Source organism: Cephus cinctus, unplaced genomic scaffold, assembly GCF_000341935.2.
Source record: "Cephus cinctus unplaced genomic scaffold, Ccin1 Ccin1_scaffold1310, whole genome shotgun sequence".
Classification (NCBI taxonomy): Eukaryota; Metazoa; Arthropoda; class Insecta; order Hymenoptera; family Cephidae; genus Cephus; species Cephus cinctus.
In genome coordinates, this window is record NW_014333737.1 from 796,600 (window position 1) to 814,094 (window position 17,495).

Sequence of the window (17,495 nt, forward strand, 5' to 3'; positions counted from 1 at the left end):
TCCGGCCCTGCTCCTCCCTCCCCACCTCCTACTCGACTTATCGAGCGTTTACGTACATCCGCAAAATAATGAAATAATAAGCCTCCTCACTCTTTTCGTATTTGCCGCCGTCGACGCCTACGGCGATTCCGCGTAAAGGCGAGTTCACTCGTACGTCGGCTGTTACGACTCTCCTAGCTAACTTCTTCGTCGTTCGAAATGCGATCGCCACGAATTAATGTCCAGCCTTGGCAGTTGGTCGTTACGACGTTCGCTCCGCATTCCAGTAAGGTTCCAGTCCCCCTGTTGTTGCAGTCTTACGAGGAGACAGTCGAACTATTCGATGTGTGGATTTCACGTGGTTGGTACGCCCTTACGGTCGCTGTGTCATCGCGGTTAATATTAGACTCAACCTTTTCCCTATTAACCTATAGCCCCGCAGCTGCCTGGCTTCGACCGTAAGGGATGCGCGTCCTACATGGGACTTGCTGATGTATAAGATTAATATTGAAAATTCCTGATGTCGCATGCGGACGGCGTTCGCGAAGGCTATGAATATGGATGTCAATCTCAGGCTACAAGCCAATTGCCCGTAGCATTACCTAACTCGTAACGGGCAGATGATTTCTTTCCAGCTGATGCGTAATCACTGTCTTTTCTTGCCTCGGACTATATATGTGCATATACGTATAGACATACGTGCACGGGTACGTAATTTTCTTTGCTCGTACCGGGAAATATTGCGATTTCAATGCAAATTTTTGTTAAGAATGTACGTTGCTAATGATCTGTCGTGATCGGACTTTTTTTCTTTTTTTTTTTCGAACCGATTTGAAAAATCGATCGACCACTTCTGTTTCGTGAGTCAGGACGGTCGGTGGTTTGAAAAATACCAGTTTGACCGAGTCCAGGTATACGAAGGTAGGGATCGACGTAACATGTTCTCAATGACGTTTTGTCATTTTTCTCGTTTTCAAGTTCTTCTCAAGGATTCAGGCTCGTCCTGGACGCACGCGGTGGCGCCTCGATTTTATTCCTTAGCTAATATCGCTGTAGCTCCGCCTGACTGGAGGTTCGCATCAACTTCTCTTTGTCTTCGCGAGACGTCCGAGGGCCGATCTTATGCATTCATATGAAAATTATCGTACCAGCTTGTTCGGGGGAAATTATAGGGATGAATGGATATTCCAAGGATAACGGGAGTTTCGTGTCGGATGATATATTTCTCAATCGGGCGTGCAAGATTAATTTGTGGAAAAGCCGGATAAAGCGGTGAGGATGTATATATGTATACCTGTGATTATGTGGCGTTTGCTTATCTAATTTATAATCAATCGGTCGCCTCGAGTCGATCAATAACAATTAATCCTTCGAGGCTCGACGGTTGCACAGTACTAATTTTTACGGATCAATAATTGGCTCATTGTCGTCGCAGCCTCCTTTGGTCCAGATGACGTTTTTTCCTTGTTACGATATATTGTCGTATTGACGTAACGAGGTATTAATTAATAAATTGTATGACAATCATTTTACCGCCAACATTGCCAATTCTTAATGATTAATGTTAATTTTTATTACTCTCCGTCAATGTACAATTTTTACTCGTTCCAAGCAGATGGCAACCGCAAATGGCGATTCGACTGGGAGTTGGTTAGTCGGTCGGTTGGTCACTTACTTACTTACTTACTCGTTGAGTGTTCCGGATTCACTTGGCTAGGCGTAGATAATTGCTACAACGTATATGGATTCAGTGCGATTCGTCCGCACGTCGCGCGAACGCGTGCTCGTTGATCCGATCCGGTCGGTTTCCACTTTTCACTGGAATGTGACTTGAACGGACCCTTTCCTCTCTATCGCTGCACTTTGAAAATTTTATAATGGTCTCTTTAATCGTTTTGAAATTCTTCCGCCCCCCCCCCTCCCTCGTCCTTCATAGATTGACAAACACGTGGTAATATTCGTAACTCTCACGTGACCGTACAGAAAAATATTTGTAGTTGATTAAAAATTAGAAAAAAAATTAATTATCGTCATAGTAATCGAACTTTTTAATTGGATCACTTTTGCGGCGTAACTTTGACTCTGATTCAGTTGATCGCTCGAGCGCTGCGGATAAGACGAAAATTAATGCGACTTATTATCAGTCTCATTGTCAGATTATTGCAATGAGGACAAATCGTCGGGTCCGGGAAGTTACCCCCCCCCATAATTCGAAAATTTCAGTTCCGTTGTATGTTCTGAGTCGTTCTGATTTTGTTCTATAATGTTCCAGAAATAGATTTTCAATTGAAATTTGCAGCGGTGAGGCGAAAAAAGAACACTTTTTTACCGGAACCCCCTACTTATGGAGAATCAAACTTTTTGTTTTGTTGTTCAAGGGTGCTCTAGTTGTTTTCAATATTGTTCCAGAATATTAATAACGTTAAGTGTAGAATACTCGAAAGCGATCAAAAAAACGTTTTATGCATATAAAATCGTTTCTTTCTACTTTTATCCGACTTGCAACTACCCGATCGTTATACAAATCTAGAAAAATCATCGATAGACCGAGAACAACCTGGAACAAATTCGAAAAACCTATAAAAATCTGGAACAACCTGGAACAACCTGGACAAATCTAGAAAAACTTAGAAAAACATAGAAAAACCTAAGAAAACATAAAACAATCTAGAACAAGCTGGAACAACGTGGAATAACCTGGAAATCGTTCGAAATGGTCCTATGTCCACATTCTATTCTAAGAGCGTTCGTCCTTCTCAGCTTTTCCAGTGTTTCCCTGGTTTTATGTGACTGTCCTACCTGAGCGTGGCAGTATGTGGAACAACGTGGAATAACCTGGAAATCGTTCGAAATGGTCCTATGTCCACATTCTATTCTAAGAGCGTTCGTCCTTCTCAGCTTTTCCAGTGTTTCCCTGGTTTTATGTGACTGTCCTACCTGAGCGTGGCAGTATGTGGAACAACGTGGAACAACGTGAAACAACCTAGAACAACCTAGGAAAACCTAGGAAAACCTACGGAAACCTACGGAAACCTAGGAAAACTGAAGAAAATCTAGAACAGGCTGTAATGACCCGGAAATCGTTGAAAATGGTCCTATATCCTCATGCTATTCTGAAAGCGTTCGTCCTCCTCAGCTTTTCCAGTGTTCCCTAGTTTTACGTATCTGCCGTACGTGGTCAACCTGGAACAACCTAGAAAAGCGTAGAACAAGCCAGAATAACCTGGAACAACAAAAAATGTTTGATTTTTCATAAGTGGGGTGTTCCAGTAAAAAAGTGTTTTTTTTTCGCCTCATCGCTACAAATTTCAATTGAGAAACTCGTTTTTCTGAAACATTATAGAACAAACTTAGAACAAGCCAGAACAATGTGTAGGACCGGAATTTTCGAATTATGTTGGGCTAACTGCCCGCATTCCAAATCGATTTCGCAAATCTCCGTCGACCACGTGTAGTCGGTGCTTTTGGTGATGCCTATAAAATATTGCGATTATTCAAATGAAATTTGCAACAACCCACGTGCCAATACCATCGACGTATAACAGGGGATTGGCAACGAAGGAAAACACGTTGCGAACTGCGTGCTATTTCCTTTGATGGGTCATAATTTATTTAGATACAATGCCCATCGCGCGGAAGATTACCTGGTCTCCTGCTCAGCGTGGGATGATCGTCTTATAGGTGAACCGGTAAGTTGGGAAATCGCGCAACGTAACCAACGTAACCATGTCACTTGCAGCACGTAAGACTTTCCTGTTTATATCGATTCGAATATGGACTCCTGAAACGTCCTCGGGTCTTTTGGAAATGGAAATTGAAACCAGCATGAGAATCACTGTGCGCGCTATGCGGTATTGTCTTGTGACGCGTGGAGGCCGCGTTCGGCCACGAGGTTCCGTAGAGACTATAGGCCACTCTCTCGGTTCACGGACTTTGGTCCAGCAAGGTTCGCCACGTATCCCAGCAAAACTGGTCCAGTGACCCTCGCCGTTTATTAGATTCCCATTTAAGGTTTCCCAGAAATTTCATCTCGTTGACTATCCTTAAGACGGTGCCCGAAAGTACAGTTACCTTCGAACTCGTTACTAACTTCGGGTCCAGCATCTTCCCGGGATGCTGAAAATCTTGGGACGCTCGAACGACTTCGGGAGATCATTATACTATGGTTGAAACTCGCTGGACCACGTGGACCGTCGTAAATTTTGATGAGGTCGTGATGCTCTTTCAGACGATGGAGTCTGAACGGCGCGATACGTGGTATTGGACTTAGGATACGCAGAAATGGACCCTGTCAAAAAACATCCTGGATGAAATTTCTTTTTCTTTTTTACCCTTTTCTTTTTTATTTATCTCCTACCTTTTCCGTCTGCACGTACCGTAAAGAGGAAGGCACACGAGCTGTCCGGTATCTTGTAGACGTTAACGGTTTCATCCAGTATCTCGTGGGTCCGACCTGAGTCTTCTGGCACGTCGGAAATCTGGACGGTCGGGACTGCGCGGTGGAATCTCTAATGATGGGCGTCGAGAAGTCTAAATGCGAAAAGCATATAAGATAGGTCGAACCATTAGGATCCATTCACTGACCATTGAAACTTTTTTCAATCAAATCCTGACCTGGATTACATACGTGATATATGAATTGATGAAAGAATATATACAATATGTACATATATATACATGAAAGAAATAATATATTCTCATATATTAGCTTCTCCCGAGACGCGCAAAGTCTCTTGGTTGAATTCGCAAAATGAATTTTGTATAACGCGGTTCGCCATTCCGCTTAAATAAAACTGGTTTTTCAACATACTGTCTGTCCCAACCTGAAGTGGACCATGTGCGCACTTGCTCTCCCGTATCTCTCACAGAAGCAGGCAATTATTATTTTCTGAATAATTTCGATGCATACAGCATCCTGCAAGGTACCGACAGCCACAGGATATACATAGTCAACAAAGTCCCGTCTATAAAACGTAATTAACGTCAACCCGTCAACACGTGGACGTCCAATAAATATTACTCTGATAGTTAATGCCTGCTCGCATAACGCATTAAAATCTCTAACCGGTAATTCCTCGATTACTATGAGTCTATAATTAATTGTACTTCACTATCGAACATTCTCGAACATTCTAGTATGCACTTGACGGACGCGAAAAACGAGAAGCGATCTCAGCCCGCAGGCGTCGACGAACGCTCGGGCGTGATAACTCCGCGCTGTTCCGTTCCCGTGTCCGAGATAACGCGAATTCGTATTTGATCAATTCGTTGCGAATTTTTTCGCGATTCTTCCATCCGCATGTGTTTCCTCTACGATATTTTGTCACGATACGAGTGCAATAATTCGGGAGTGTCTAGAGGAAATTTTTTAGTGCCCAAAAGGCCCCAGTGCCCATAACTCGTATCGGGGTACCATTCGCGAAATCCATTATCTGTTCTTGCGGTAATTGCGAAATCATCTGTACGTCGTAATCCAGGACGATTATGCGATAATCGCTGCTGAAAGTGCTCGCCTGTTAAATGGCCAATGACTCGACGTTTGCACGTAAGTCGTGTCATTGAAAATTCGTTATGGACTGTTTCATTGGCTATTTAGAGATATGCTGTTGCAACCTTACGGAATGCACGCAAGTTGCACTTGTTATCGTCATCATTGGAAACGCAGGTTTAGAGGGACTTTTAAGATGGATATGTCTATTGTCAAGACCAGTGGGACTACTGTGGTAAAGATTCGGAGTTCTTAAATCGCTCGTGTCTTATTGACTCGTACGCCCGGATTCTCGATACCCGTTTGTATCCCTTTAATTGTCGTTTATACCTCAAAGATTTCGGGATTACGGGGGCGTAAAGTCGAACTTTACGTTCGCAAGGACAAACACGCGTACTTTATGCACACTGCGACGAAAAATAATGTTCGCACCGCGGGCGTAAAACAGTAGACCCTTGGGCGATCGTCGCGCCACCCTCGGGCGCGTTCGATCACCCACCGGCGTAAAGTTGTACTTTAGCGCCCGTGGTACGAAAATAACTATTTAAGTCGGGTGCTAGGTTTACATAAGTGTATGATGTGTATCGGTCGGATGCGGAAAAATTGGTACACATGATATGCAGCTTGTATGTATAAGTGCGAGTTGACGAGAAAAATATTGTTGGTGTTATCTTGTTGATAATATTGAAACATTGTATACCTAGTGCGAGTGCGAGAGAGACGGACCCATTGGCGTTTACGTGGGTAGAACAAGGACGGACATACCGTTTAACCAAATCCTGCGGCGGGAGGAGTTGGAGGAGGAACCTTCGTCGAATTGATCGTTCGGAGGATGAAATTAAAAAAAAAAAAATTTTTATTCCAAATAATTGCATGGACCAATTTTTTTTGAGTTTCTCGACATTCACCCCGTTCCTTGCTAATATTTTCGTTAGGACCGTTATCGTTCTCTTGACGCGTTTCAGTTCTTTGTATCTATGAAGAAATTACATGTTTTCCAGTAAAGAGCAGGCGTCGCGCTCTCGTGACACGTGCTTCTGTTCTTATTTATGCTACCTTGTAAAGTTCCACTATCTTCGCTTCTTGACAGACCCGACGTGTGGCTCGTATGCAGAAGACTCGCAAAATATTTTACGAAGAAATTGTAATTCTGCTTGTTCACGTACTTTTGGTATATTCCGCAAATACAGGTGTCTGCGTACACTCGGCAGCGTTGTACCGTATACACGTTATATCCTTATAGACACGACATTTCGCAAAGTGGGTAACCAGTGCTGGAACGTCATTGCGCAACTTTTGTTTCGGGAAGTTGGATTTTTTTTTTTTTTCTCGACCGCAAACAAAAACAATCGAACCAGTATCTCTCGGGATGAGAATTTTCGGTATAATGAAAAATGACGGATCTTATCCTAAGCCTTTGTAGCCGTCGTATTTGCAAGCAAGTCAAACTCGTTTATCGCAGATTGTAAATATATTTTCTTGTCAAGCATCACGAGACCGTCGCGAATAATAACGTGGCGAAAATTGGATAATTTCTCGGGACTCGGCGTAACTAAAACAATAAAGTAATATACCTGTACCGTCGTAGATGAAACGCTTCGTAAAGAAGTTCGAATCCTTTGCGAACCGTGAAGTCCATTGTTATTGTATAATTTTGTGCTTGTCTGTACGTTGATTTGCGAGTTTTCTTAAAGGGAAGAAAGAGGGAGCGAATGTCTAGCAAAATTTATGCGTACAATTAAACCAACGTAGTACGGTGACAAATGTGTGACGTCACGAATCAATCAAAATTCATTGATCCTCCTCCTAACAAAATGTATCTCGAACTGATAAGCTAATTATTTTTTGGGATCGGAGTGATAACGTACGTGCTGATTCTCTCATTGATTCTTATTATTATTTGGCTCGTTGATCGCTCGACGATAAGATCCCTGTCGTTGCTTTTCGATTGAAAAATCTATCGGCAAAAAGAAACACAATGCAGCGTGCAATTTTCGCACGTGAGATGTGCTGGTGGCAAAGGGAAAAAAAAGGACAAACACGTCAGCTCACAGCCACCGTTCGTTATTTTATAATGACTGGACCGTAAAATCGATTCCTCGAAGGCGATCTTGACATATGGAAACTTTAAGGAGATAAATATTTGCACCGAATTTTAATTGGCCACGCTGTCATTGGGTTTTTGTGGTAAATCCGTGCGAAATATTGGGAAGGTCACGTTAATTGACAACTATTGGATCGATCTTAGAAAATTTGTATTTATCGATCAGTCGATTTATTACGGATGTGTGGATTTGGTCTTGTCTGGTATATATAGGTCAGGTTTAGTTAGGTTTCGTGTATTATCTGTATACGGGCAATAAGCGTTGTTGGTTTTGTCATTAATTCGCAAAGTTGTTCGACTCGCGAATATCACCGCGAATTGTTTCGATAAGATAACGTTACTCAGGGCTACTGAGAATGTGATACGATCGTTATTGTACGTATTTGTCGTTAATGAATGATTCTGATTTATTTTCATTCTCGGTACGGAATTCTCGGAAATTTGGAAAAAAATTTTTTTTTTTCTTATCTGATGTCGTTTGATCGATATCATTGGTCATTGTTTAGAATAATAAATTGGAATTTAGATTAACGTGGGAATAATATTTTTTGGCAATTTTATATTTAACTTTGATTATATTTCATTATAATTAATGTTACGTTGGGTCAATGCATTATTCTCTAATTGGGACTTTTAATGATTCGCAGTGATTCGTGCCATTGGCGAATTATAGACGTGGTAATGTTTGGTTATTATATATTGTATATTATATTTTTATATATTGTTTATTATATATTATACACGTGTATTTGGCATGTTATCGAATTTGCAAATATTATTTGATTCGCCAATTAACGATGGCCGATGGCGATCATGAATAATTATAACGGGAATTCGCGGGTTGTACCAATCCCACGCGAATAACTTTCGCGATCGGTAATATAACTGTCAAAAGAAAGTGCGAATTTATATTCCTCTCGCAAAATATTCGCGGCCACGATTCATATTGAAAATTCAATACGATTTGCGCAATGATACAGAATATATATATATATATTTTTTTTAACATTGAGTTATAATAATAATCTCTGTATACCCAAGTAGTTTTTGTTTTCTTTTGTTTTTTCAAGAGAGCAGTAACCTATACGTTCTATCGCGATATTCATCTCAACGATACTGTTCTTCCTTTCTATTTCTGCAACCGGGAAATTATTCCGCTCGACGGAAATACATAATGGCAAGGCCGAAGTTTGTTTCGTACCGTGTATATTTTCAGAAGTCTCTAAGCCGATTCTATAACGCTTAGTCAGCACTGTATTTACCATTATGAAATTTAATAGTAATTATCTTAGCAGACGGCGAGACACCCTTTACATTGGGTTTTCGCACGATGAGTCGTGCGGTATTACGCATTAAAAAAATAAGCGAGCGCTACTAGAAGAGGGTATTTTAAGAGCCTCAATAATTCTATCATCTCTCAGGGATATCGAGATTACTATATTTAAGCGTACGCTATTCTCCGGTTTAATCGAATCAGGAGCATACCAAGTAAATACAAGATGTTTGCATTGGCAAAAACGCTAAGATTATCTCATCTAACTGTTGGGATGAAATAAATTTTTCGCGTATGACCTAAAAATCTTTATAGAGAAAAGTAATTTTTTTTTCTTTTTTTTTTTTCCAATAAAATTCAACATACCTATCGAGTCGATGTCAGCAATAAAATTTTTAGACGAGATAACATTCCGATATTATTAATTATCACTCAAAATTATCTGAAAGATAATAGATGCAATCTCGGCCAGCAAAGTGACCCGAACGTCAGCAGACACAACTATGCGTTCACAGACATTCGAATATTGGCACGCCGAGGTGTCTCGACCGTCTTCAGACGTTCGCAAATTCCTTAGAGCCCGCAGATAGTCCAGATGACCGGATACGCCTATCTATATCAAGACAGATAATTCTCTCCGTCCCAGCTAGAAGAGTGACCGGGTGCCGCAAGTAAACGCGACCGTATTTAGCCGAGGCGTAAAGCCTCATCGGAGATCCGAAATAGAGAGAGACTCCGTTTAAATCATTCGAGCCCCCCGCGGCCCCCAGTGACGCCTTCGCGTAGACGCGCCCGCGCGATCCAGGGAAAATGTATCAGCTTTCTTTTCATTGGTCGGCGGCGACTTCAAGTTCAAGTAAAGGCGAGGAAAAAGGCACCGCGTTGCGCAAGCACCCGTCACGCGACTTCGTGCGCGGATTTACAAATCCTGGCGATCCGGTAGTTCTCCTTTCTGCGAACGTGCTCTCGCCGGCCACCACGTTCCTGCTGGTTCTCATCCGTTCACTTCACGTCGCTGCATGAGGATCGGACCTTCTTCATTGACCGCGCTATTTGTCCAGGCGACATACGCAGCAGCACTACCGAGAAACTCGTTACGTACGTAGAGATAACCCGAATGCTAGATTCTCTCTGTTGCGCAAATTTAAGGCGGATCCACAATCGGTCTAGTCGCCGGGGGCACTGACTTAATGATCATCGTCTAATTTAGGGTAAAGAAACCACACCTTGCCCTACCCAAAGCAACCGGCCCGACGATTCTGCGGATGGTGTAGAAAGAGGGATTGGGGGGGGGGGGCAGGGTCGCACTCGAATAGATACGTATATACTATAGTCTTTCGAACACACATATATAAGGGTGGAAGTAGGAAAGTATCTTCTAAGCTCGGCTGTGGACTACTGAAAGCTGTTACTTAGTAAGGCTTCTGGCTATACAGGGTGTTCGTTATGAAACGCACTGTAGTAATACCGTTACATTCTTTTTCAAATTCTAATGAATACGTGTATTTTCATTTTTTATTTCATATATAAAAATTTCGAGATAATTAAGCTTGAGGTTGCAGTGATGCGACCAATCAGAACGCGTTTAAACGGAGCGTAGTTGACGTCGCGAGCCAGCCCGCAAGGCCTGCTTACACTAGGCCAATAACACTAAGATTATCTTCGTAGTGTCCCTGTTTATCTGCATGTAATTCAGTAAGATACAAGAGACGATACTCTTAGTGTTATTGGCTTAGTGTAAGCTGGCCTTGCGGGCTGGCTCGCGACGTCATCTACGCTCCGTTTAAACGCGTTCTGATTGGTCGCATCACTGCAACTTCAAGCTTGATTATCTCGAAATTTTGATATATGAAATAAAAAATGAAAATGCACATATTCTTTGGAATTTGACAAGGAGTGCAACGATGTTACTAGAGTGCGTTTCATAACGAACACCCTGTATATATATATCAGCCAAGTTAATAAGACTTGTGTACATATGCATAGGCGTACAGGCATCACATATTTCCGTCTGTTTGAGTATATACAGCAGCGCTCATGTGTGGCACTTTCACTGGCATCGCGCGCGCGCTCGGCCTTATTCGTTGTCCACGTGTGTTTAATCACGCGCGAATATCAGAGGGGCAATTCACTATCTCGGTATACGTATGTATAACATATTGACTTGTTTCTATAGCTCGATCGATTTTGACTAATTAGGCTTATTCGATTATCGCGATAACGGATGATCCGATCTGTACGAAGAATTCTCTTAATTTTTCTGGAAGCTCTTGTAACACCTGCTGTTACCTCAATATGTACTGAGAACTCGCGCAATGGACACAGCCGTTGTCACGATTGTCGGGAGCCACTTAATTATTGCATTAAGCGACATCGTATTGAGAATGTTTACTTTTCGTATTAATTGCGCCAATCAATTACTGTACGCATTGATTTTCAATTATAGGTAATATCTGGCACATTTCTCATCGATCATGCGTCAAGTCCTCTGTCGTTGTTCATTAACCTGATATCGATTAACGAGCATATCCCATATAGCTATGTGCGCATATACGTACGACGTGAGGACCCGGAATTTCATATGGGATCTGCGGCTGGTAGACGTGATTTTGAGCTAGGAAGCAATTAAGACCCGTTCGCAAAGTGCGACGCGAGGTCTGTTCGAGGGAAACGTATTAAGTATAATGATCATAACATAAGTACTCGTGTACGAATATGAGCCCGAAGTGACAGCTACCGTGACAGACTTTCTCGTGGAATTATATATGGTGTATATGTATATGGATACCTATATACCAAGTATTATACGTAACGTTACGTGGCGTGTGTATATCTATATGTGAATACCCATGTAGAAATTTCGGTATATAGTCAACTGCTCGCAATCGGCACAGCTTCGGCACTACGTCGAATGCCGACTGTCATTATTTTCAGTGGCTGGTCCAGCGCTGGCGGACCGTGGGCCCAGTACTGGGCCAGCTGTAAATTTTACCATGGGTATATATGCATAAGTATACAAAACACAGATTACGGAAATCGAATTCCTCTCGATTATTTTCTGCTACGATTAAACGTTTAAATAACGCCTGTAATCGGGCCTCATCTCGAGCATTGCGAACGAATCTAACCTGAGATCGGCTATCGCGTCTTTGAGCGATACAATGAAGCTGTCCCGCAACAACGGGGATCCCGGCTTTAACGTCCATCGAGTTCTGACGCTAATTGCCGTATGGATTATTAGCAAAATGTAAGGTCTTATCAGTTATCGGTTTTGCCCAGGCTGTTTTCATCCTCTTATCTATACATACCTTATTAAGTAGATTCGCGAGGAGCCACTTTACTCATCTGTTGATGCACTTTCGCGATCGATGCTGCGACTGCGTTCGTGTTGTCGGCCGTTACATGAAAACGCGTCCTACGTAACGTTTCAGCGATGCTCGTGATCGCGAGACATTCTTATCGGAGAATTGGTGGTTGATATGCCCGTGATACTCGTAGTCTATGGAGGATTAATATCGAGATCGTTCATGCGTGCGCTCAATGGACGTTCGGCCGTAGTAACATATGTGGAAGTCAGTGTATGTTTTTTTTTTCTTCTCTTTACCCTCGGATTTTCCATTGTTATGGATCTTGGGATTTTATCGCGAGGTGATAATTATCGGATTTCATTTTTTTTCTCCTTTTTTTTTTCTTTCGCCACGAGACGAGGAAGATACCTTATCGTATTGGCTTTAGCCGTGTTATCAGTCGTTGGTATTCACTGTACGATCGGTCTTGACACACTGATCGTTTGCTCTCATAAATTTACACGATTCGCGCCACACGGCCTCATGGTTGCCATGTGAATTTCGGCGATTTCAAGAAACTTCTGTGTAAACTCCGACGTACGAAATCGCTTTTTTTTTTTCAGGTGATAATTGCGTAATCGCTATCGATCATCGCGGATCGAAAAGATCCATCAACCGCGAGGGATATGAATTTTCGATCGTACGCGATCAATGATGAATAATTTTGAAAAATAAAAAAACAATTTCTCACTGCAGGTACAGTCTGGATGGGAATTTGTACGATTTTTTATAACGCGGGGTCATCATTGGGTCAGTGGAATAGTTTCTTTTTTTTTTACAGAAACCAAAGCATTTATCCAATCTTGAGGTTTCCGGTATAACGGGTAAACACGGGCAAGGGCTATAGAAAATGACTACTTTTACCGGTTTCGCGGAAAGAGTCCAACAGGCGCTGAAGTACCGAAAGGGGAATCCAGAGTCGCTGGGAAGAAAGTCATATGGCGAGTCGTAAATAAATAGAGACGAAAATCTTGTAGATTAAGAATAGATCTTACCGATAGTGCCTATCAATCGTGGTCAAGTGGCTGATAACGTAATTCCTCGGTCAATTTGTCGTGGCCGAAAATGATGCTGATAGATTCTTCCTGCTGTCAAACGCGTGCTTTGCGCTAACGGCTATAACACAATTTGTGGTTGAGCCTTTAGCTTTGCGAGCAGAATTACGTAACGAATCGTAGAGAATTTTTATACGTGAATCTAATTAATGTACGCGTTACGATAGATTGTTGGGATCGATGCCAAATTCCATTGTACATTTATATTTCAGGTACGTAACGTCGTGGCATACATAGATATACGTACTATGTGAGCAAAATTTTTTTCTAAAGCCAGTACAAGCTGTGTAATGAGGCAATCGATGGAATTTGTTCTTAATTTTATTGACGTTCGGTGTACAGGGGCTACGAGTGTGGGAGTGCAGAAATTTTTGTATTTTTCATGAAATATTAGTTTGATTAAAATTTTTTTTTTTTCTGATCGATCTGTATGTATAATTTTTTTTTCGTGCACTCACTGCTGCTTGTACGATTTGCCGTTACGTATCACGTATCATTACGTATTTATGACAAGAGGCAGTTGGGACGTTGTGTATGTACTAGGAGACAGTGATAACGATCGCTGTAATAAGTTGTGCACTGGGCTATGGGTGAACGGCGAACGGCAGTTTCCATAGCAGCTGATCGGCTTAATCGGCCTTGGCGTATGGAGATCGCTCGATCGGATGCAGTGGTCGAGATTTAATTTTAAATATATTTCGGATAATTTTTCGTCTCTTTTCTTAATGATCTTTGAATTGGCTAACGCGATGCTGACGATATTGTTTGATTAATTTTATGTGATTTTTGAGTTTTCATATGTTTGGCTATATTGATTAACTATCGATAGGACGCTCATTGTTACCGTGCGAATTATTGTAACGACTGTCCGCCGGTGTCGCCTTGAAATTCGAACGCGTTGAGAGGAGACGATTGGTAAGATCGAACGCGATACCGTCGAATCGCTCATGCCGATCCGATTATATTTTTTTTTAAGGGCGACTTGAAATCTTATTGAATTTTTGTAACGAGGGTCGGGTACTGAGAATCATGTTGTTTGCGAAAAAAAAAATTTTCCCGAAATTCCGATTAACCAAAGTTTTCGGCGACCTCGTTTTTTAAATTTTTTCAAGAAATTTTTCGCTGTCTTTTTTTTTCTGAAAAATCTCGTGACAAACAGCTGTACATTAACCAGGCCTTTCAAAGTCCACCGTTAGACGTTCCGAATATTTCGTTTTGCAGAACAGTGTTTTTTTTTGTGCAAAAATATCCCCACGTCACGACCAATTGAAAGGCTCTAACCACGTGGCGCCTCGTCTCGTTTATTTCTACATACAATCTATTCCAGGAGATGACAGGTGTCTGTCTACTGTTTGACGTGTTTTCAAATATTTTCCGCGTCTCGTATCGCGACTTCGTCATTGCACGACGAGAAGTCATTTATATTCCGAGTACTACGTTGCAGCATCTTGCAATTGTGTTTTGCACGGAGACTTCATTATCGGCGAGGAGATAGATGGCCGTGACGTCATTGACGTTAATGTATTATTTTTAAGCTTTTTATCTCGCGACGTGACGCTCCCATCGAAATTGCCCTTTAAACTACGTCACGCCTTGTTCGAATCGTCATTAACCACGTTGGCACGTCACGGGACTGTCTTGGCTTGGAAAACGACTGTCGAGTTGCAGTCGTACAAATTCGTACCTCGTTTATTTTTAGTCCCTACGGCGGGAAAGGGTTGGCAGTAATTCTATTTTTCGTCATGTCGTCACACTCATAAGAATCCACATCGACAGTTTTCTTACTCAATTTTTTTTGCCAACCTGTAAACATTTTAAAGACGCGAAAAATTTGACAAAATTCATCATTACACTGATATGATTTTATATAACGTCAAGTACTATTTAAATATTTAATAATCACAAGCGACAATATGTTCGTCTTTACGCGATCCGTCATTTTTTTTTTTATACGAAGCTACATACAATAACGACCGTGAAAAATATTTCTACGTTTTACGCAGGTGTCCCATAAGATTGATTATGGGAAATTGATTCTAAATATATATGTATATTTTCGACCCACGTGAATACCTAATATCGATAATGGCGATGTTATTTTTTGTTTTTCAACGTCTCCGGTAAACATATGAAATTTCTACTCTTTTGTACTGGCACGAAAGAAAAATATTTTTACGCTGATATAATCGTTTATTTTCATTTACCGATAAAGCACGATACTATTTGCACAATCGAATTCCTTCGTTCATCAGGTATGTGTAGACGACCTGGTGCATCCGGTTGACCGATAACGTAAGTGTACGCAATTGTCAAGAACATCGTTCACCCATCCACGTGTCTTCCTGTTCCTTCTTCCTGCCGCGAAATACCTAGAGTACATTAAGCCCGGATATTACTAAATTGCAAGTTCCGTTTTCGTGCGGTTTTCCTGTTGTCGTCGAGCCAGGATTTTCTCTGTCTACAGACATTGTGCAATTGACGCGTGTCCATGTAGACACTCCGCCTATGCAAACGAGGTCGGAAACTACGGAACTTTTCAAGAACTATTGAAAAAGCCTATTAATGAAACGTTCTCCAAATACTGAGGTGACAACTTCATACCTGTAGCACCTCAATTTTTGGAAAATTCGTATTTTAACAATGTTACGTAGTAAAACTATTGTTAAAACCTATCAGGAACTATAGAACTCCTCGAGGAATATTGAAAAAGCATATTGTTGAAACGTTTTTAAGAGATTTTTAAAAATTGCGGTGCTGGAGCTGACATCCCTGTAGCACCTCAATTTTTGGAAAATTCGTATTTTAACAATGTTACGTACTAGAACTATGGTTGAAACCTATCAGAAACTATAAAACTCCTCGAAAACTATTGTCCGGTACAAACTGATGCAGGGCTAACAGTACGAAAGTAGTACGAGATCGAGGGAAACGGCGGTGTATACGCCTATGTACTTTTCGGCTTTATCGACTTTGCTAAAGTCCGCCGGTGCCAGGAATTTCGCACGTATCTTCGGCTTCGAGAAATTCTCAAGAAATTCTTAAGTCAATTTCCAATACTACACGAGTACGTCACATTGCGCGGAAGTTTGAACTTTGACCATTTGACTTGCAATTAAACAAATTTTCGATTGGCTCTCGAATATATATATGTATATTGAATGATTTCACTTTCTACTGTATTATCATTATTATTGGAAAATACTCTGAATATATATATATAAGCTACGTTTGACTTCGTAGACTGCAACTGTGTCTTCCTTCATAAATTTTGGCAATCTGCCCGGATATCCGAGACTGAATCAAGTTCGTGACCTTAACTTACGTCGCTTAGAAACTACCAGACTAGACGGTCCTTGCCAAATGCGCCATGAGGTATCGGCTGGGTACTGAAAATATAAGTTAACAAGTTAATTTCATTGATATAAAAATTGTTTTTAATACTATTTTCAAAATGTAAATATTTCCCTGTGAAAGAAAAAAAAAACCCATAATCTACGATCCTAACCCCTTGTGGTTGACTTTAACCTACTCGAAAGACTCGAGCCTCGAGATTCCATTGCACCCACGGTTACGTTCTACTTCCATAGGAAAGAATTGAACGACGGGTGCGGAGAACCAGTCGAGTCGAGCGATCGCAAGGCGCATCTGAAATCCTACAAGAGGATATACTTTTTACGTTGTAAACGCGCACGCACGTTTCCTCAAGTGGAATAACGTTTAAGTCTCGAGACGTGGCGATTTACCAACTCGTGGCAGCCTACGATCTAGTATCTACGTACTGCGTAGAGTCGCACAGTATGTATATATATATATACATACCAATGTACGTATATCTTGCAGTACGCCTTGTTGTTCGTTCAAGTACCCCGTAAATTCGCGTAGGCGATAAAAGAGGCAGGTCGTAGTAGGAATCTTGCCAGGCAAATTTCTAAATGGGTCAATAAAGTACTGTCGCATTAACTTTGAAGGGTACAAAAAAACGAAGTAGTGTCCAGCGGCACCTACTTATTCTCTCCTTCCTTTGCATCCGCGTGCGGGATAACGTTGTTTCTCTTCGACGTCCCACGAATTCGTCTTCGCAGCCCAACGTCGCTCTTATGGCCGCAAACAACGTCCGTTCTTTCTTTTGAGAGGCTGTACAGTTGAGTTGTTTAAGATGCGACTATTAATTGCGTAAAGTGAATATTGCGCGTGTATGGAGTCTGGGTGAAAATAATTAAAAAAAAAAAAAAAAAAAAAAAAAACCAAA

At 41.4% G+C, this 17,495-nt stretch overlaps 2 protein-coding genes across 11 annotated transcripts in view; one reads left to right on the forward strand and one right to left on the reverse strand.

Annotated features, from left to right (window-relative positions):
• LOC107272877 overlaps window positions 1–17,495 on the forward strand; it is a 95,783-nt gene that overhangs the window by 27,946 nt on the left and 50,342 nt on the right. For 2 of the 10 annotated variants that reach the window (XM_015750483.1, XM_025090211.1), the window contains exon 1: window positions 9,849–9,942. The exons of the other annotated variants lie outside the window; for them this stretch is intronic. In XM_015750483.1, the coding sequence (XP_015605969.1) occupies window positions 9,864–9,942 (79 nt within the window). In that variant the 5' untranslated portion in view covers window positions 9,849–9,863. Of the gene's footprint in view, window positions 1–9,848; window positions 9,943–17,495 lie in introns of those variants that run through there. 10 annotated transcript variants of the gene reach the window in all.
• Window positions 1–17,495, reverse strand: part of LOC107272882 — a 44,483-nt gene that overhangs the window by 26,457 nt on the left and 531 nt on the right. The window contains exons 2-4 of the mRNA XM_025090212.1: window positions 17,252–17,380; window positions 17,066–17,174; window positions 16,569–16,632 (exon numbers count right to left, since the gene is read on the reverse strand). Of these exons, the coding sequence (XP_024945980.1) occupies window positions 16,569–16,632; window positions 17,066–17,174; window positions 17,252–17,380 (302 nt within the window). The remainder of the gene's footprint in view (window positions 1–16,568; window positions 16,633–17,065; window positions 17,175–17,251; window positions 17,381–17,495) is intronic.